General features: G+C 44.5%; 1 protein-coding gene across 3 annotated transcripts in view; it reads left to right on the forward strand.

Moving 5' to 3' along the window:
- map1ab (microtubule-associated protein 1Ab) overlaps positions 1–21,745 on the forward strand; it is a 38,644-nt gene that overhangs the window by 13,479 nt on the left and 3,420 nt on the right. For 2 of the 3 annotated variants that reach the window (XM_086072536.1, XM_086072538.1), the window contains 4 exons: positions 9,314–9,396; positions 9,532–9,669; positions 10,199–20,120; positions 21,326–21,558. In XM_086072536.1, coding sequence (XP_085928662.1) covers positions 9,314–9,396; positions 9,532–9,669; positions 10,199–20,120; positions 21,326–21,558 — 10,376 coding nt within the window. The remainder of the gene's footprint in view (positions 1–9,313; positions 9,397–9,531; positions 9,670–10,198; positions 20,121–21,325; positions 21,559–21,745) is intronic. The other variant, XM_086072537.1, reaches the window with a different exon arrangement.

Here is a 21,745-nt window from a genome sequence, read left to right on the forward strand (position 1 = left end):
CATGTCTTTTTTTCCTTTTTTCTTTTTAATATAAAAGTTGCCTCCTTGTGGTGAGGAAAATAGCAGCGACGCCACCGACTTCTGACCACACAAATTGACAATAGATTCTCTAAGATCGACTCCAAATAATGTAAGAAATCTTCCCTGCAGTGTAAAAAGTTCCTTATAGATGTGAAGAGACAAGAAACGGCTCTTTCTTGTTGGGGGAATGGCTACATTATTATTATTATTATTATTATTATTATTTATTTCATACCCATAGGCTTTCATCAACAAAGCATATAGTATAAATATAGTATAGCGTTTATCACAATTTTGCAAGGTTATTTTAGTTAACGCAAACTAACGATAAACCTAAAATTAAAAAAAACTATTTTGTTAACAAAATAAAATAAAAAACGAAAATAATTTAGAAAAAACAAAAACTAACTGAAACACAAAGCTAACTAAAACTATAATTGTAGCGAAAATGTCCTTTGCTTTAGTCTTTTTACTTAATTTAATGCATGATCCTTTGGGGATGATTTTAAATGTGATTTTAAGTGGATTTATTTCGACATTAACCGGAATAAGGACGTTTAAAAGTGTGTCACACAGAAGTGATGTCATCGAGCAGCAGCCAATAGAAAAGCACCTTCAGATGACGTCGCTCCTCGGCGACAAATTTGCCTGCTGGACTTTTGGCTCCAATGACTCGGCTCGCCTGCTTTTTCCATTGAACTCGGCCGAAATGCAACTTTAAGTAAGAAATGTTTTACTTGTCTGATTTTAACATTGTGTTTTTTAAATATTGCTCACAAGTAATACAACGGTTTATTATACTCAAACTAACTATAACTAAACTAATACTGAGCATTTTTATACCTGAAAACGAATGAAAACTAACTACATAAAAAAAAAACTCTTAATGAAATCAAAACTAACAAAAATTTGTCAGAATTTTCAGTGGTGTTCCTCAAGGAGGCGTTTTAGGTCCCATCATTTTTCATGAACAGGTGCCCATCTGCCCGGTAGTGGTAGAAGCTGTCCGCGTGATTATTTTTGTTTTGCCTTCCGGTGGGCGGGTTCGCCGTCGTGTCGAGATAGAATTTGCGGCTCACCGCGAAGGCGCGCCGCCGGCCCGGAGATTAGCCGCCGCCGGCTCGTCGTAACCCGGGATCACATGACAACAGCAGACGGCTCATTTAGATGAGGTCCGTTGATTGAGATCGTCTTCACGGAAACGCGCACACGCACGCACACACGCGGCTCCGTCCCGTCTAATGTGTCTAAGCAGCTTAAGCGGCGAGCGTTCTGAAACGCTCGCAGGCCCTCATGACTCTTCCAGGACCGACTCATTAACATACTTCATTAAAAGTGCTCTTATGAAAGTGTTAGCCCGCTTTTCTTTGCGCGGCTAAATGTTCGTATGGTTTTGATGGCTGGCCAACTTGAGACAAAGTCGTTTTTTTTTTATTGCATAGCCGCTAACGTTTGAGGACCAGCACAATCTGTTTCAGAGGAAAAATCTTTAACACAAAAAACTTTATATGTGTATGAATGAATAACACGCCTCCCACATTTCTTTTCAAAAAAAAAAAAAAAAATATCTTAAATAATTTTGTCGAAAAACGTCCGAATTTTTTTTCCGAACGAAAACTAAGATAGAAGCCATTCATTGAGACGATAACGATCACTAAAATTGACTGACAATTACTAAAACGAAAACAACGCAGTGACCAAAATTCCCCCAAAATTCCCCCAAAATTCCCCCAAAATTCCCACAATCCAATCAGAAGGAATGAAACGCGGGTGGGAGAAAAGAAACGGTTCAGTGTTCACTGCACTTTTATTTCATCTTCAAACATGTTAACATTGATGGTGCAGCTGTAAAATTCGTCTCAAGCGATGATGCACTTTCTTATTTCGGTTCAAATCAAGTTATATTTTTTTTGTCAGTTGAACATGTTTTGATTGAAGCAATTGAATGTGTCTTGCGTGTTAAACTGCAGTTACAAATAGTGTGTTGTCATTTTCCGTATAAAAGTTGAAATGTATGCTGAAGGAACTAAACTGTCAATTTCGTCGACTAAAATTGGATTAAAACTCAAATACAATCAGATGACTAAATTATGACTAAAATTTGAATTAATTTTAATCAAAAACTAAAAAATGTTGTCAAAATTAACACTGCTTAACATCAATTTCATTTTATTTTATGTGTGACAATTAGCAAACCTTAAGTGTAAAATAAAATAAATATATCTGTCCTAACTTTAATTTACTTTAAAAATATATATATATAAATTCTTAAATGTAGACATGTAAAAATGAGTCAACCTAAAAAAAAAACAATCAGACTTAAACTTTAACAAACATTATGATTTTTTTTATTTCGAACATACATAAATAATAATAATAATAATAATTACAAAAAAAATGAAAATAAAAATTATGAAGCCAAAAACTTGCAAAAAGCAAAAAAAAAACGATAAGAAGAAAAAAAACTAAATTGAAGCAAACAAGAAAGAAAAGTTAACATCATATTAAGCAACACGAGATATAAAGTAAGACGGTTATATACAGTTATAAATAAGATCACCTAAAATGAACAAATCTATATATATTTTTTTAACTCTACCGACATGCTCACGCAGTGTCGGGATTATCCGTGCAGGTTTTCGTAGCAAAGTTTCCTTTTTTTCTTTTTCTCTCCATCAATTGCTTTCTTTATTCTGCCTCCAACGGAGGACGGCTGAGCGCACCTGAGCCGCTACCTGCACGCTTAAGATAAGACTTTGCACTGACATTGGATTTAGGAACACTTTTTTTTTTTTGTGTGGCACTTTTGACAACCTGATAACAGAAAAGAGGCTTCCTTAGTGTTTCTCACTACAATTTTTTTCTCCCTTTTTTTTTTAAACTGTTTTTGACTCTTTTCCCACATTAGAACAATATGGAATTTTGTTGGGGGGTGTTATCTCATGTTTTTATTTGTTACAGTGGACGCCAGGATTTAACGTGTTGTAAACCTGCCAAGCTCATATGTGACATTTTTTAACATGGACGTCATGCAAATCAACTTGCCATTGTGATTGGTTAGCGCCGATCCAATCATGAACCAGAAGTGTTGACATCATCCAAATGAGGCGTTTTTATTGGTTTAGACATACAAATATGTCATGTCCATTATGGGGTTAATAATAGAATGGTCCCCCCCCCCCCAAAAAAGCAAGTGAATAGAATGAATCTTTTATCTACAAGCTGCATTCAAATTAGTTTGCAATGTTACCTATTTGATTGGTATTCAATTTAGTGATACTTTTGCAAACCACTAGAGGGAGCCAAGACTTTGAGAATTCATTTGAGCTACAATAAAAACAGTAGTTTCATTATTGTTAATACAAAAACTCAACATATCGTAAAGCACTCCAAAACAAAATTGTAAATTGAAATCGACCGAATTTGATGGGTTTAAAAAAAAAAAAAAATTAAATTATATTTATCTTTTTGATGATCACACAACCAAAACAACCATTTTAAGGCCAAGAAGAATTCTACTCGTTGGACAGCAAACCAACGGAGACTTCATAGAGGGAATGTGAAGAAACTAGAGCTTGACAAGCTTGAATAGATTCGATCCCGCCTCAGGGGTTTCACTGCTTTTCCCAAAAAGAGGAATTCTGGCTTAGGAAGGCGTTCGATGCGAGATGGTTCGACAATCCTCCGCTTTTGATATGAAAAGCAGCAGAAGATCGTTTCTTCTTCCTCCCCCTCTGCAGTCCTCCTTTTTCCATAAACGAGACGAGCCGGCCTGGTTTTCTGCAGGATTTTCTTACTTGGGGCTGCAGAAGCTGCGCAGCCACATTTTTCTGTCGCAACACACGGAAATTCCGATTGTCTCCCGGGAGTGACACCGTCGTGATGACGAAGCAAAAAAAAAAAAAAAAAAAAAAAAAAAAAAAAAATGGAAGAGATGAAATGAGCGCTAATGCGAAGGGCCGATTTGTGGATGTTGCCGGTCTGGCGCCGCCGGCTGACGTCTGCGTTGGTGCAGAGCGGCGGCGGTGAACATCCGTCCCGCTTCCATATGCGCCGTCTTCTCCAATTTGCTGACTCGGCCGCGCGCCCGACACACCCGAGGCCGATGGAACGACGACCCGATGTTCGTGTGAAAACGCGGGAGCTCACTTGATTGGGCTCGCAAACGGACGCGGAAGACGATCGCTCAGGATGTCGTCAGCCGAACCAGCAAAATGTCTTTGAAATGCCAGAAACAAAATGGATTGTGAAATATCGTCCGTTCGTTCAGCAAAGCCTTTTTGAAGCTTCTGAAGGATTTAAGGGCTGACTTGGAGCCAATCAGAAGAAGGAGTCATGTCGTCTCGCATGTCATCGTCAAATCGACAAATGTCATCGACGAAGCTCATTTCGTGTCTGCAATTGTGTGCGTTGAGCTCATTTCAGCACGTTGTGACAATTGCTGCTGACCCTGCAAAGATCAAGTTTATTTTTTCATTTTTATAAATTTAGTTTGTTAGTTGGCATGTTAGTCAGTGGCTAACTGGTGGTTATTTTTCTTGACGTTATTTCATTTTTTTGGTGTCAGTTTGTTTTTGGATAGCTTGTTAATTAGTTTCCAGTCATTGATTTGTTGATCCTTAGTTAGTTAGTTAGTTATTTAGTGGGCAGGAGTTGGTTAGTTGGTTGTTGTTTTTTACAGTCGGTGGTTGGTAGGATAGTTGGTTTTTAGTCAGTTAGTGGTCTTTGTTTTGTAATTCTTGGTTGGTTAGTTAGTTTTTTGTTAACAGCTCGCAGTTAGTTAGTTAGTTAGTGGGCAGTGTTTGGGCAGAGGTTGGTTGGTTGTTGTATTTTTACAGTCGGTGGTTGGTAGGATAGTTAGTGGTCTTTGTTATTTTTTACATTTTGGTTGGTTAGTTTGTTTTTTGCTAACAGCTGGCAGTTAGTTAGCTAGTTAGCTATTGGCAGTGTTCGTTAGTTTAACAGGTGATGGTGGGTTGGATAGTTATTTAACTTGTTAGTTAGAAAGTTGTCGATTGATTTTTGTCCTTAGTTATTTAGGTTTGTTTTTTTAGTTCTTTGTTAGTAATCAGCAGTGATCAAAGGTTGATTGGTGAGTTTTTTTGTCACTTATTGGTCAGTTAGTAGGTAGCAATTAGTTGGCAATTAGTTTAATCATTAGTTGGTTGGCAGTGGCTGGTCAGTAGTCAGTCATGGTTGGTTACGTATTTAATTATTTAGTTTATGTATTTTGTCCTTAGTTTGGTTATTTATTTTTTGGTTCATTAACTCGTTGCTCCCAAAAACGTATACATACGTTCTATTTTAAATGTTTTAAGTGTCCCAAAGACTTATTTATACGTTTTTGTTATGTTTATTATGCTAAAGCATACAGAAGGCTTTAACTGCAAAGAACGGTTGAAGAAATTGCAGTTATTACAAAAACGGCCAGCAGGTGGCAGCAGAGCAAAAATATATCAACCAGGGCCATGTTGCAAAAAGCTCATTTACCCACAGTTCTAAACAGATTTGTGAGCCGCCTGTATGCTTGACAAGAAGCTGCAAGTAATGCCCCGAGGGCCTCTCACCTTAGAGTGGCCGACTAATAGTTCGGCAGCCAATTTAACAGCCTGCCACTTCTGAATGGATTGCGGTTTTTAACCCCCCCCCCCCCCCCCCCCAAGATCCCATTTTCTCCCGTTCGTCCTCAAGTCGTCCCCAACGTGACATTCTTGCGCTATTCTTCCAACCTTGTCACACGGAAGGGCCCATTGCGGCGCAAGCGGAAGGTCACGTGACGGCCATTTCCACATAAACCGAGCAACGCTTCCCGTCACTGTGATGGTTTGCGTCGCACGTTAGGAAAAAAAAAAAAAAGCGTCCGCACGACTCAAATTGCGTCCGTGCTGTTACACACAATGTGTTGTCAGACTCCAGAGAGATGCCCGACGTATGGTCGCTCCAGATACGGCCGGCACACCAAAAGCATTGTGGGTATTTACGTCGCTCGGGGAAATGTTTGCGGTGGCCTGAAAGAGACGCGCGCGCACACACACACATTGTGTTGCGGATGTTTTGGCAGCCTGCTGTGTGTGTGTGCGTGCGCTATCAACTCCTCCTTCAGGACTTTGAGAGTGATGTCATCGTTGGCACGCCGATGCCACTTGGCCAACATCCTGCTGCTGGCTGCGGCGACAATAGCGGCCTTCTCGCGCTCAGGGTGGTCGAACCCCTCCGCCAGCCCCTCCGCCGGCCCACATTTGTTTGCGTTTGGCTCGTAGCTTCACTCTGCCAGTCAAACAACAACACGACACGCAAAATAGGACCTTCAGACTGCCATACAATAATTGTAGATTATTCATATATTATATATGAATTATTATTATGGTATAATCACTTTTATGAGGCGAAATGAAGACTCGCTCGCACGAAGCGTCCTCGCTTAAAAATGATTCGTAACTCCCGGCTGAAGTTGACAGTATTTACACAACAAAATGTTCTACCAAAGCATAACAAAAGTCCACCTGTAAAGACACGAGACGAGACAGGACAGCTGAAATGAGCAAACGGCGGAATGTTGCAGCAATCGGAAACCTTCAAACAGTTGCTACAGTACTTTAACACATCAAAGAGACAAACGGAGCATAAAATACTCACAGGCAAAAATGATTTCTGTTTCGTCGTCTCCCCAAAACGTGCCTTACTTTATCGCGTGACGTAATATCCGGTCAAAACGTGCGACGTGTATCCGGTCTTGTCAGCGTTAATTTGCAAAACCTCTTTCCATAGCTAAAATTCGCATTTTCCTTTTTTTTCAAAATCCAACCCCTCCAAGCATAAAAAACGTTTTCCTGCGAATTTTGGGCCTTTTTTTTCGAACTTCTGCCGTTTCCGTTCAGTTTTATTTTTGCATTTCTTGAAAATTAGAATAAAAATGAGTGGACGGTTCCCACTCTGATACGACCTCCGAAAGCAAAAAAATTGACAGCCAGACTTCATCCCCGAATCCTCGCCAAAAAGTAATACGTTCAATTCGTTCCAACCCGTCACAGTGTTGGACACGTGGAGACGTTATCTAGAGCGCTCTCCTTTAAACAGAGCGCTCTCATTTAAACAGAGCGCTCTCATTTACAGAGTTCACATGGATATTTTTATCAAACGGGTCGGCAGAGGAAAAAAAATAGACCACAGATGGGAAACTTAAATGAGGGAGGGGGGCCACAATTTTTTTTAATCAGCGCTATTGGGGAGAGGGGGGGGGGGCACATTGGACCGCGTACTTCGGTCAAAATATGTTTATGTCATTTTTTATTGAACCAATGTACATAATAGTATCTTAAATATGTCATTTGAACAATCCAAAATTTTACCTTTTTTTTTCCCAGTGCATAAAATTTGCCATTTAAGGACGGAATGCCAAGTACATATGAATAAATCTATATAAACGGACTATAGAGAGAATCATTAGTTGGTTGGCAGTGGCTGGTCAGTAGTCAGTCATGGTTGGTTACGTATTTAATTATTTAGTTTATGTATTTTGTCCTTAGTTTGGTTATTTATTTTTTGGTTCATTAACTCGTTGCTCCCAAAAACGTATACATTCGTTCTATTTTAAATGTTTTAAGTGTCCCAAAGACTTATTTATACGTTTTTTACGTTTATTATGCTAAAGCATACAGAAGGCTTTAACTGCAAAGAACGGTTGAAGAAATTGCAGTTATTACAAAAACGGCCAGCAGGTGGCAGCAGAGCAAAAAATACATCAACCAGGGCCATGTTTCATATGAATAAATCCTATATAAACGGACTATAGAGAGAAGGGTTGGTAAGAAAAAAAAAGATGAGCTCCGCCAGCTGATGATCCCGCTCATAATTTTAGACCCCTCTAATTATAGGATCCCATCTGTGCTGACACAAAGAAGACTCGGAAAGCTTTTACATCACCGCTGGGCCGGATGAGTCCTGGAATTGTGTTGAATATTCCTCTTTGTTAGTAATATACGTTTACACTCGGAATGTGTTTGGACGACAAAAGTCATTTAGGCTCGAGTAGATTGCGCATGACAAATTTAGATTTCAATACCCAGCAGACTCCAGTGGCCTATTTCCAACTTGTGTTTTTTTCTCGCGGTGATGCACAAGTGGGCTGCTCGTCTCTTTATAGTGATTGGCCTGAATAAGAGGAAGAAAGCGGCACAATTGAAGGGGACCTAATATGCAAAAGTGACTTTTTAATTGCTCGCATACAAATCGTGGAGTCTCTGGAGCGCCGGGCCGCCCGTCAAGTGTGTAATTGCACAACCGAGTAAATCTTTTGTCAGAAAATGAGACTTGACGCCAGCTGTTCAGATGTTGCTCATTGGTATTTTGCTTTTAAATATATCCAACCCCCCTACCCTAAGTTTCGTCAATTTCGTCGGGATTTGGCAGTTTGCATTTTGAAGCAGCAGCAGGAATTGGCAGGAATACCCAAAACGAGATGATTTCAACAAGGCAGACTATAATCCTCTGGTTGGTTGGAATCGCATCTCTAGTCTTCCTATGTAGAGTTTGGATGTTCTTCTCGTACTCCTGGTATTCCGGCTTCCCTCCTACATTCCGGAAATATGCATAATGACTCTAAATTGTCCATATAGCAGTGAATGTTAGTTTGGATGCTTTTTTCTGTATGTACCTTCTAATTGGCTGGCAAGCAATCCAGTGTGTACTTATTCTCATTAGGTGTCATCTTGGATATTCTCCAGGTAACATGACCCTGACTAACTCATTCGCTCCCAGACATTTTCACTGAAGCAACCGCCTTGCAAAATCAGTCCAAAATCCAGTAAAACAGCCGAGAGAGGCCCACAGAATATTGTGTTTTATTGCGATAAAAACATGGAACCGACCTAAAGAAAGATGAGAGTCTCTTCTTTCCTCAGGAAATATTAGAATATAGCTAAGTTACATCAATATTCACATTCTTGTTGAGAAACTGACAGAAATAGCTTTTTTGCAACATGGCCCTGGCTGATCTCTTATACTCTGCTGCCACCTGCTGGCCGTTTTTTGTAATAACTACCATTGCTTTAAGCCACCTCTTCATGTCAGAAGCTGTGTCAACGCCTTCTGTATGCTCTAGCATAAATAAATAAAAAAAAACATGAAAAAAAACCCCGTATAAATATGTTTTGGGTAGAGAAGAAAAATGTATTCAAATAAATTTTTGGGTTTGAATGAGTTAAGCATTAAAGAAAATCGATAATGTAATGGATTTCAAACCGATCCCTCCGACAGTCTGCAGGTGTTGACCGATTTTAATGTGTGCGCGCAGGACAAAGGACGCTTCACCACAGAAGTGACGTCCTCGAGACAGTGGTGCTTGTCAACTCTTCAAAAGACACCGTCGTAGCGGAGGTAATTTCCATCCCAACCTCTCCGGGGTATTAAACCAGTGCATTCTCCTGTCAATTGCTCCCTTAACCTTTTTCAAGCCTTTCAATGTAAAAGCATACATCTTCTTAATGGTCGTCTTGTCTTCGCGCGTCCAAGATCCAGTCTCTCATCACAGACTCGGCGGGGCACAAGCTGCTGGTCTTGAGTGGTCCCAGCTCTGATCACGGTGGCCTCCTTCTTCAAACGGGGGTTTTCACCTACGACACCTTTGCGAGTATATTTTCTGATCCTGGGGTGAGTCCGAGCTCCTCCTCCTATTCTATACGTTGGCAAAATTATTCGTTAAGACTGAAAACCCGTAATTGTCACTGAAATAATACATTTATTGGAAATGACATGAAAGTTAGACATTGCTTTATTTTTGGTCCAACAAACACATTTAAAAACAAACGAATGAAAACGGCCTGCACTAAAAGTGATAATTACAATTAACTACAATTAACTTAATACAGTATTTTGTTTCACAACCATTTCTGGCGATTAACGCAACCAACTAAAAAAATGACCTCACACCACGTTAAAATACTCAAAAGTGGCTAAGAACAAAACATCGGACTGTTCCAAAAAGCCCTAATTAATGTTCTAATGAGAATTTGTGGAAAGAGACCAGACCCCTCAGTCCTGAGGCTTGTTTTGGTCCAAGCCATTTTGGTTTGTTTATATAATAAAATAAGCCCCGATGTGGAACAAAAATATTCAAATTCAAAATAACAACATTAAAAATGTTTATCAACTTACAGTTCTGCCTTTTTCCCTCCTGCAGGTTGTTGAATTACTGGGCCCATCCATCCCCAAGCAGCAGGCTACACTTACTGTGTCCTGCCGCGGGGAGGTGGGCTGGAACTCCCTGGGACAGCAGCGGACCCTGAGGGAGTTCCTACACTATAAACTAAACCCCGAGCCTGTGATCATCAAGATGGAGGGGGTCACCGAGTTCACAGAGTACATCTGTGCGACAGTTGACGTCCCCTCGCCCTTTGACCTCCTTGAGCCACCGACTTCCGGAGGTTTCCTAAAACTGTCCAAACCGTGCTGCTACATCTTTCCCGGCGGACGCGGCGACTCCGCCCTCTTCGCTGTGAATGGCTTCAACATCTTAGTCGATGGCGGCTCTGAACGCAAATCTTGCTTCTGGAAGCTGGTCCGCCACCTGGACCGCATCGACTCCATTCTGCTGACTCACATTGGCGCCGACAATCTCCCCGGCATCAATGGAATCTTACAGAGGAAGATAGCGGAACAGGAGGAGGACGGATCTCAAGGCTCCACCAATGGTAGCGACTGGCTCAAGAACCTGATCTCTCCAGAACTCGGTGTGGTGTTTTTCAATGTGCCAGAAAAGTTACGCATGCCAGAATCTAATCTTAAAGTCAAACGCAGCATAGAAGAAGCCTCACTGACTTTGCAGTACCTTAACAAACTGGGAATTAAGCCGGAACCTCTCTATCGAGTAGTCAGCAACACTATTGAGCCTATTACCCTTTTCCACAAAATGGGAGTGGGCCGGTTGGATATGTACGTTCTGAACCCTGTCAAGGAAAGCAAAGAAATGCAGTTCCTCATGCAAAAGTGGGCTGGCAACAGTAAAGCCAAAACTGGTATCGTTTTGCCAAATGGGAAAGAAGGAGAAATATCCGTGCCCTACCTGACATCAGTAACTGCCTTAATCGTCTGGCTTCCCGCAAACCCGACAGAAAAGATTATCAGAGTTCTCTTCCCAGGAAACGCACCTCAAAACAAGATCCTGGAAGGGCTGGAAAAGTTAAAGCACCTTGACTATTTGCGTTATCCAGTAGCAACACAGAAAGATATTGCTTCAGGAGCTTCTCCTTCTGTGGTAAAGCAGACTAAGTTAAAACAAAGAACGGAGAGCAAAGAGAGCCTTAGATCTTCCCCAAAGACAACCGCAAAGGTCACCAAGGAAAAAACAGAAGGGCAAGATGAGGACACAGAGACAAAGAGTGAGACCGTGAAGGAAAACATGCCTGTGAAAAAGGAGCCGAAAAAGCCAACTAAGACCATCAAATCTAAATCTGAAATTCCAGAGAAGAAGAAACTTTTGAAGGAAAAATCCTTGAGAAAGCACTCCAAGGAAAGGGTGTCAAAGATGGATGAGAAAAAAGACAAAGAGAAGAAAGAGATCAAGAAAGTCAAAAAAGACGAGTCTGCCAGAAAAGATGAGAAGAAAGATGTAAGGTCCAAAGAGGACAAGAAAAAAGACACATCCAAACCAGAGCTGAGAAAAATAGCAAAGCCTGACCTCAAGCCTCTCACGCCAGAAGTCCGAAAGACATTACACAAAGCTAAAGTGTCGGGTAAAACAAAGACTGGGAAAACAAAACCGGCAAAGGCTGCATCAAAGCCAGAGGAACCAAAGACCCGAGAAGAAACTGACAAAAGTAAAGAAAGCATTCAAGGTGAGCCGACACAGAATATGGTTTCTCTTACTGAAGATCTCACCGAGGACATTGAAGTTGTCAAAGAAGTTGCTGCGGATGACGTAACAGCACCAGCATGCCACGATGAGGGTGATTTCAAGTTGACGGCTCAAAGCTTAAGCCAAGAGAGGCCCGAAGTACCAGAACGTGTACTCCTGCCAACGGCAGAGTCTTCTGGACAGGAGGAACCAGTGAAAGCAGTGAAAGCAGCCGATGAGGCAAAGCATGACACCCAGCAAGAATTGGAAGAGACCCTGATGTATGAGGACGAGGGAGCTGCGTCTCAGGATGAAGAGGAGGATGAAGAAGATGTTCCGACGGCTGAAGCGAGAACAGAGGAAGAGGACGAGGAGGATATGGGAATTGGGGAAGAGGAAGACGAATTCCAGTTGAAGGAGGCTGACGAGATGGACAGAAAACATAAAACTAGAGAAATGGACAAAGCTGAAACGCTCACTTCAGCAAAAGTTGACACAGAAGAGGAGGAAGAGGAGGAAGAAGAGCCCGTGGAGAAGGCAGAACTGGAGGAGGTGGAAGATTTAGACGTGATAGCAGATGAAGAGATCACCTGTGAAGATGTGGCCGAGGAGCCGATCGTTAGCGAGAGCAAAACCCAGACCTCGACCCAAGCCGAATTTGAGGAGGACGAAGAGGAAGAGGGCTACCTTTCACATGTGGGAGGGACGACAGCGCCCATAAGTGCAGTAGCTCCTGGAGCTGCCGTCGTAGAACCCGTCTCTTATATCCAAGACGAGACCATCCCAGGCTACTCTGAGACAGAGCAAACCATCTCTGATGAGGAGATTCACGAGGAGGCCGAGGAGAGAATACCGCACCTCCAATACGACGTTGGTTCCCACGATGTCTCGGTTCCAGATCAGACCGGATCCTTTGTAAACATTCACGGAATGAGGGAAATGCAGGCCTCGGCCGTTCCTGGAAAAGGTTTTATGCCTGGCGCGCAGGAGCAGATATCGTTGTTCACCAACATTTTCACTGCTCCTCTGGCAGAGGAAGAACACGTGTCCTCCGCAACGTCCATCACAGAGTATGACAAACTGTCCTCGCTCCCCACTTCCCTGGCTGAAGACCAGTCGCTCGCATCCACTGTCGCTCCTGAAGAGCCAGCGAAAAACCGAGTGACGAATGAGCAACTTCTCTCATCGGGAACACTTTCACCATCATCTTTTGAAGACAAGTCTCCTTCGGCTGACTTGCAGCTTCCTCTTGAGGACGCAAAGACAGCCGCTAAGCTTCCTGATTCCCATGATGATGATGATGATGAAGAGGAAGAGGAAGATCAGACTCCCAATGTTGATATCTCGCTAGAAAAACTCCAAGAGGGCTACGCCTTATCCCAGACAATACAGTGCAAAGACGGGGATGTTGAAAGGCAGTCTGGCGCTGTATCTTCTATTTCCAAGTCCATAGAAGAGGACAAACCAGTCCACTTTCCCGTTGAAGAGGAGAATATTGACGCAGTGGCCTCCAAAGGTGTTTCATCAGTTGTGCCTACAAGGCCCTTTGGCTCCGACTCTGTTACTTCAGAGAGCGAGGAGCGTTGTTTCAGTCCAGACGACATCACCGTAAAACTGGCCTCCCCGACACAATCAGGACCGCCAAGCGCATCTCATTCCCCGCTTCGACATTCGCCAGTGAAAGCGTTCCCTGATTTGGACCTCCCCAAGCTTGCCACTTCAACTGAAGACAAAACGGGAGAGAAAAGGGAAGGGGAGCAAAAAGACAAAAAAACTGAAGACAAACCTCTTGACAAGGACTTGGCAGATGTTGTGCCTCTCAAGGAGCCAGAACAAGACACAGAAAAGCAGACAACTATTAAAGATGAACCTTCAATGGAAGTCAAACCACCTGCGTTAGGACGGGATTCTGCCACCTACCAAAGACAAAGCGATGAAGAACATTCTAAATCTCCAGAAAGATGCAGCCCTTTCCTTGATGATGATGATGAAGATAACAAAGAAGGCAAATTAGATGATGATAAATCTGAAGTGAAAAGAATTGTCACTGTAGAACAAGAAGACGGTGTTTCCAAGTTACAAGAACTGAAGGGTGAGCAGAAATCCAAATCTGATCTCCCGGAAGTTGTTTGTGACGTTTCACCCATTGAGGATGAGAAGGTAGTGAAAGATGCCAATATTGACAACGCTAAACCTCTGGAAAAAGAATCATTTGATGTCATCGTGAAAGATGATGTTACGGAGTTAGAAAAAGAGACGAGTCCTTTAGCTAAATCTCCCAAAGAAAGTGTTGCTTTTGGGGATGAGGATGACGACCGTGCCCCCCAAACCATGGAAGAAGTCAAAAAGGCAGATGCTGTTGTGGATGAGAGTGAAGGAATGAAATGGGAGGAGAGAGACAATGAAAAAACTTCTGACATTCTTGCTACAAAACCTAAAGAAAAGGACGTTCAAATTCTTCACAGCACAGACGCAAAGGATGATATTTCAATTCAAAAGCCTCGTGAAGCTGAAAAGCAGGAGAGGCTCGCCGAGGATGAAACATTGGATGAGATGATCAAAGACGTTAAAATAGAAACCAGGCTCATCACAGATGAGCAGACCGAAATAGGCGAGGCCAATGCTATGTTGACTGAAATCGCCAAAGGTGACATTTGCATGGCCGCTGCACACGTTATGGCCGAAGAGAAGGATAGCATAGCATATTCCGCGCAACCACTTGCAGACAAATCTGTCAAAGAAGCGGAAAAGGCGCTCGATGCCTGTGCTGCTGGCATACGCACTGACGTGGAGATGACAAGCAAGGATAAAGAAGCTAAGCATGCTACTGAACAAGATGACATTTATGCTGAAAAGACTGATGACAAAGTGGACACCGTCACTGACAAACCATCCAAGATGGAAGAAGTGACAATTGTGGATCAAAGTGTTGGTATCAAATCTATGGAAGAAGAAACAAGAGGAACAAGTAACAATGAAGTTTCTGCCAAACCCACTAAAGAGGAATGCAAAGATTCCATTGAAGGAAAACCAATAACAGAAATGGATAAGAAGTCAGAGTCAGAAGAGAAACTCAAAGAGGTGGACACAAAAGCGACACAAAAGGAAGATGCTTATGATAAGAATAAATGCTCTGATGATGTTCCAAAGAAAGAGGAAATACAAGATGCTAATGATGCCTTGACTCAAACTATGAAAGATGAAAAGAGCCCTGCTGGTGACAAAGAAGCTGAAGAGCTGAAAGAAACTGCGGCGTCAGAGGAGGCTAAAGAAATGACAAAAGATGGCAAAGATGCCCTGGAGTGCTCAGAGGACCAAAAACAGAAAGAAGTCAAATCTGAAGGTATCAGTGAAGAATCCGTCAAAGATTCCCTTAAGCAGCTCATTGGTGAGGATGAAGCCATTAAAGACAACAAACGAGAGCCCACAATGGGTCCAAATAGAGACAAACAAGAGACAGAGACTGAATCATATACCACACAAGAGGTTCAAAAGACTGTTGAGGTCGACGTTACGGAAGGTGATGTAAAAGAGGAGGTGGACCACAGCCTAGCCCAGGGCATGGAAGAGAAGGCTAAGGAAAAGAAACCTGGAGAAGAAACCTTTGACACACTAACTGCAGCTCCGAAAGAAGAGGGAAAAGAACGTGACGGAGTTGCAACAGTCATTATTAGTTCTGATGAGAAGATGGAGAAAGAAAAGGATGATACTCATGTTGCTGAATTGAGCAAGGAACAGAAGATGGAGAATGAACAGGAGAAAGAGGCAACCTGCGAGACGAAGGATCTGCGTGAGCAGAAGACCACAGCAGAGGAGATAAACAACGGGTCCGATAAGAAGGTGGAACGCATCGCAGGAAAAGAGGGCGCTGATGCAGAACACGTCAAAGAGGAAAAATGGGAGTGTGAGGAAGTGCAAGAGAAGGACCTCGACAAAACCATGAAACAATCTGCAGAGGCTATATTCGGAGAAGCGGTGTTGGGCTCGAAGTTAGACCAGAAGCCTGCCTTCCTGGTTCAGTCCTCTGATGAAGACCAGGAAGATGAGGAAGAAGAAGAAGAATATATATGCATGGGCTCCAGACCATTGTCGGTTGAACTGAAAAAATCCGAGCCTCATTCCAGTTCTGCAGGCCAAACATCTCCATTAAGCAATCTAACTGAAGAGACCGCACCTGGACAGAACGTAATAATAATACCAACTCTTACAATGCAAGAACCTTCAATGGATGAAGACGTCAAAGACTTTTTAACAGAAGAATGCGGTCTTTCTAGTGATGCGGCAGAACCTGAAGCCGCCACTCCTTCACTGATCATCAACCGCCCGCAGGCAACCTCAGCTGCGGACACCGTAAAGGCGGAGACAACTTCTATTCAAAGACAAGAGCCATCCTCTGATGTATCATACTCGGATAAGGCAGAACCAGAGTCCAGCTCGAGTAGTGACAGCCAATCCAAAGTCCAATCTCAAATAAGTCCTGGGGCCATTGATAAGACGAAGCAAGACGGCAAGCCTGGCAAAGAGGCAGAGCGAGAGAGGGAAGGAGAACGGGAGGCGGCTTCGCCAGGATTTTCCCAGCCTTGTTCATACTTCCTATTGGACAAAGACTCTGATGACCACAGCCCGACTGATGATTTGAAATCAAATGGTGCAAAGGAGGAGGGCACTGATAATGGACTACAAGATGAAAGCAAAACTGTGGCTGCATCCAAGTATGATCCATATGAGAAGCCCATCCCAAAAGATTCCACTACTCAAGAGGGCGCAGGTGTGTTTGAAGGTCACACTTTTGACATTAGCATGGACGATAACAGGAGAACAAGTCAAACCGGGTCAGCCATGTTCCGACATGAGGATCAAGTCAAAGAAGAACCAACGTCCTTAAGTGCAGTTGACTTCAGCCCACAGAGTGACAGCCACCAAAGTGTCTCACCAGAACACGAGAACAGAGAGAAAGGACAAGTAGAAGAGAGGGAAAGAGAAGAAAGAACAGGCATACCTCCTGCTGACAACAGCGTTTTAGCCTTGAATATTCAAGACAATAAAATGTCCCAGGAGTCCTACAGTCCCAAAGAGGACAAACCAGAAAAATCTGAGAAAGAGAAGGAGGACATGGAGGAAGGAATTTCAGGAACGTTTCAGACAGGAGAAAAGGAACAGGCATCTACTGGTGCTGCTCTTCATTCTGCAGGGCAACCATCAAGTCAAAAATCCTGGACCCAATCAGATCTCAACCCTCCATTCACTCCGAAGGACACTGCAAATAAGGAGATGGAAAAACCATTGAAGGACAAGACGGAGTTCTCAGATCGCGAAGGCTCTCTATCTGGTCGGCACTCACCAGCAGAAAAAGATATTTTACCCCAAGGTGCGTCATCCTCGGCAAGGGAAGAGCAAGCAAGTAAACCGAGATCAGGCTTTGGCTCCTCATGTTTAGAACACACAATAGATGACAACATTCTTGCCTCAGACAACAGTCAGTCCATGCTCGACTTCCCCAAAGACAAAGAACACCTGGTAGATATACGCTTACTTGTAGCAGGTGAAGATTTCAATGTGGATGACGAGGATGACGATGATGATGATGATGATGAAGAAGATGAAGATGATGAGGAAGAGGAGGACTCAAGTGATGTCGACATGGAAAAGGGAGCTCGGGAGCAGTCGGAAAAAGAAACGTGCGGTCGCAGTCCTGGTGAGAATACAACCCCCTCTGAGGACTCAAACAAAACCTCTCCTGAATTGAGTTCCCACAAAGAGGCGGCCTCGAAAGCTACACCCGATGATGCCTTTGTGACAGCCAAGCAGGACCCAAATAAAACATTGCAATCTGGCGACACAAACCTTAAGGAAGACGTTGCCTACGGAGCAACAGCTGCTGGAATGATCAAACCTCCAGAGACCAAGAGTGAAGGTAAAACCGCGACATCACCAGGCACAAGCGCCGTCAAACTAGACAACATCTGCTTGGCTACAACCAATATACCCAAACCTCGAGAAACAAAGGAAGACAAGACGGGTTTATCCCCTGAGCCGACAGCCAGATACAAAGAATGTCTATCGGCACAATCAGAAAACCGGTGCCGGTCATCGCCCACAAGCGACCTCAGCATCTCAACCTCAGCAGTACCGTCTGACAAACCGACTCCCACATCGACGCCTGGATTTGTTGCCTTCGCTCCGCACACCGGAAGCTACGCTGATATCGGACTGGGTGGACCTGAAGGACACGCTGAAGTCGGTCAAGTAGGTCCGAAAGAACAGCAGCACGAAAGCCGGCCAGGCGGATGTCGAGAAGTAACCTTAAGTGAAAATCAATACTACCAAGGAGACACCCAAGAGGAACGTTTGACTCCGAGGCAGAGCTCAGATCTGCAGCGTCAGCTTTCCTCGTTACCTCGCACCTTCACCACCTCTTCAGCCAGTTATGCATCACCCTTCTCAAGTTTTGGCCAGCATTTAGAAGACAATGCTCAAAAGTCTGTAAGCAATTTAGCCCAGCAAGTGCCATTGTTCAGTAGCGGGTCTTCAAGCTCAGCCTCTCGTGGCCTGCAGAGGGACGAGTACATGGAGGTGATGACGAAACCTACGAAAGAGGAATCCCAGGCGGAGGAGAGTAAATTGTCGCCGTCTGTTGTGCCAAGTATTGAGCCCTCAAACGTGTCGGACATGTTCTCCACATCAGAAGCTAGTTTTGAGGTCTCTCCACAAAGGGCTGAACCCACTGACGGGAGTCCTCAAAGGACAGCAGAAGATCTCGCATGCCTGCCTGACGAGAAAGACACTTTTTCATTACTAACTGCGGCGCGTTTGACGGACAGTTCTTTGAGCGCAACAGACACGACCAGCACAACTGTTGAGTCGTTAACGGAAGCGTCGACGCCGACAGCTCGTCGCGCTGCCTCAGCCACTTCATCAGCAAGTGCAAGTGGTGCTACGAACACCTCATGTGCCGTCGCAGAACCTCCCGGAGCAGAGGAGGGAAAGCAGCCGAGTGTGAAGACACCGCACGATGAAAAGGATGCGGAGCAGGAATCAAGAAAAACAGACGCCGCCAAAGGACAAAAGGAAGCAAAGTCTCCGGAAGACGAGATGTGCAAGGACAGCGCTGAAGAGATGAACGTTGCAGTTGAGCAGAGAGATAAAGTAGACGTCAAGGCGGAAAGAAAAGCTGACTTCCCAGAGGCAAAGGGAAGTATTTTGGACAGGCCACCAGAGAGGTTCGAGGCAAGGCGAAGGAGTAGCATATCCGACTGGGAGCTGCTGCAGAAGCCCGACGATTTCCCAAGTGCGCCTCCGCCAGGTTACGGCGACCAAGAAGAGGAAGCCTTCGAATGGATGGCGAGCATCCGCGGTGCCTCCTCAAAAGCGACCTCGCACGCAGCAGCATCAAGCGAAGCAAAAACGGAGCGACCGTCGGACTTGAACACGGATTCCTTCTATGAATACAAACAGCGTAAAGGAGAACTCTCGCCATCCTTCCTCAACCCGAGCCCACATCAGTTCTCCGGCGCTGAGGGCGAAGAGGACGACCGAAGTGACCACTCCCAGGAAGGAGGCGACGTCAACCGCGGGCAAAAACCCGCGAAAAGGAAGTCGCACAAGCAAAGGCGTCACTACGGGGACGGCACCGGCCACCAGTTGTCCGGTGCCGTCCCCGCTGGACCGACTGCGACTTTAGCCGGAGAGGAAACACCTCCCACATCGGTGAGCGAGTCATTGCCTTCGCAGTCCGATTCTGATGTGCCTCCAGGAACCGAGGAGTGTCCGTCCATTACCGCGGAAGGCAACCTGGACTCAGACGAAGACGCCGAACATTTGCCTGCGGACAAACTGTCTGCGTCGGGCGCCGCCGCCGGCCAACGTCCTTTGTCGCCAAGGGCAGCTCAGCAGACGCACGATCCCCTCCCGACCTCGGTCAAAGACCCCCCTCCGCAACCTCCCCATCCAGATGCGTGCATGGTGGATCCAGAGGCCGTCCTTCAGGACGTCAGCGGCACGGGAACATTTCTCAAGAAGGACCAGAAAACCACCAAGGGCCTCAGGAAAGCCAAATCCAAATCGGCTTCTCCTGCTCGGAAGGGGGAGGCCAAGAAGAGGTCCGCCACGCCGGTGAAGTTGGCCCACAAGGACTCGGCCTCACCCCGATCAGCATTACTTAAGAGGAAGGACCCGGAGAGGAGCTCTAAGTTGGTGAAGATGTCAGAGAATCAAGGTTCGCGGAGTGACATCCTTAAGGGCTTGGTCAACGGAGTGAAGAGCAGTTCAGGTGCGTTTCATCTTTGAATGAATCCGAAGCTGGTCGTTCAAATGTCTTTTAACTCATTCAACTCCCAACCGACTTTGCTTCCTGTTTTGACTGGATTTTGACTGATTTTGCAAGGCCCACAGAAATATTGTATTCTATTGCTATAAAAACATGGAACCTACCAAAAGAAAGATTTTCTTTCTCGTTAAGAAAAAAAAAAAAGAGTATTTCTGTTTCCGTTTTGCAGCAATTAGCAATTACGCCCAATTCACACCGAATGCGGAACGGACGCGGTGCGTTTTCCGTACGGCCGCCGCAAGGACTAGAAAGCGTTCGAGTCTGCGTGTCAATTCACGCCAGCTGCAGTGCAGTGCGTATGCGGTGCGGAAGGTTTCCGCAAGTGTTCTATTTTTTTCCGGACACCTCATGCGGAACGCTTGCGGATTTTCATGAAGCTGAAGAAATTACACGAGCCGGACAGGAAGTCTGGCGTCGGCATCAAGGTGGATCCGGTATATTTCAAAATAAAACCATTTGCGGACGCATTTTTGGGGGGGGGGGGGGGGGTAGGGAAGCTAGCGAACTACATAGTATGACATGAGTCAGACATTTAAGACAAAAAACGAGCTCAGATTAAATTTAATTAAATGACAAAATAACACTATTTAAACACAAAATGTACCCATGGTAGTCTCAGAAATAACAGCTAGTGTGGTTATTGTTTACAAATAGGACTCTAAATACACGGTTGGTGTCGCGTGAACTCAACTCTCCAGCGTGAACCCCCCGTGATCTTGTGGTCTGACGGGTGCAGATTTCTGGACACGGACAGCTCACGCAAACCAACACGGTGTGAATTGCAGTCCGCGCGGCGGCCGTACAGAAAACGCACCTTGGCCGTTCCGCAGTCAGTGTGAATTGGCCGTTGTCATTATTCACAAATCTGCTTAGAACTGAGGGCAAATCAGCTTGTTTGCAACATAGCCCTGGTTGATCTCTTATACTCTGCAGCTCAGAGGCTGCATCAAAGCCTTCTGTATGCTCTAATAAAAATGTATAAATACGTCTTTGGGACACTTAAAACATTTAAAATAGAACGTATTTATACGTTTTTGGGAGCAAACGGGTTGATGACAGTTTTTCAGTGCAGCCACAATTTTTGCCCTTAATATGAGAATGTAACGAGGATGACTGTTTTGTTGACCAATGCGCGCGCGCGTGTTTAGGAAACAACTCTCAGAAAGCCCTTTCGGCTGTCCCGCCCGGACCGCCGGTCTACGTGGACCTGGCCTACGTGCCCAACCACTGCAGTGCCAAGAACGTGGACCAGGAGTTCTTCAAGCGGGTGCGAGCGGCGTACTACGTGGTGAGCGGGAACGACCCGAGCGGCGGGGAGCCCAGCCGCGGGGTCTTGGATGCCTTGCTGGAGGGCAAAGCTCAGTGGGGCTCCAACCTGCAGGTACTCACGCAGTCCGTTATTTGTACTTTTATTGCCAAATTTTGAGTTCCCATTATTAAATCATTCACTGCCATTGACGGCTATAGACGTCAAAGATCCATTTTTTACTGGGGCCGCCAAAGTGAATAAATGAACAAACTGTCTGCCGGTCGGTTATTATTTCTGACTTGCCGCGCTGATGTTTTGT

Source organism: Leptonotus elevatus, chromosome 4, assembly GCF_054856555.1.
Source record: "Leptonotus elevatus isolate MCC_2025b chromosome 4, RoL_Lele_1.0, whole genome shotgun sequence".
In the NCBI taxonomy this organism is placed as follows: domain Eukaryota; kingdom Metazoa; phylum Chordata; class Actinopteri; order Syngnathiformes; family Syngnathidae; genus Leptonotus; species Leptonotus elevatus.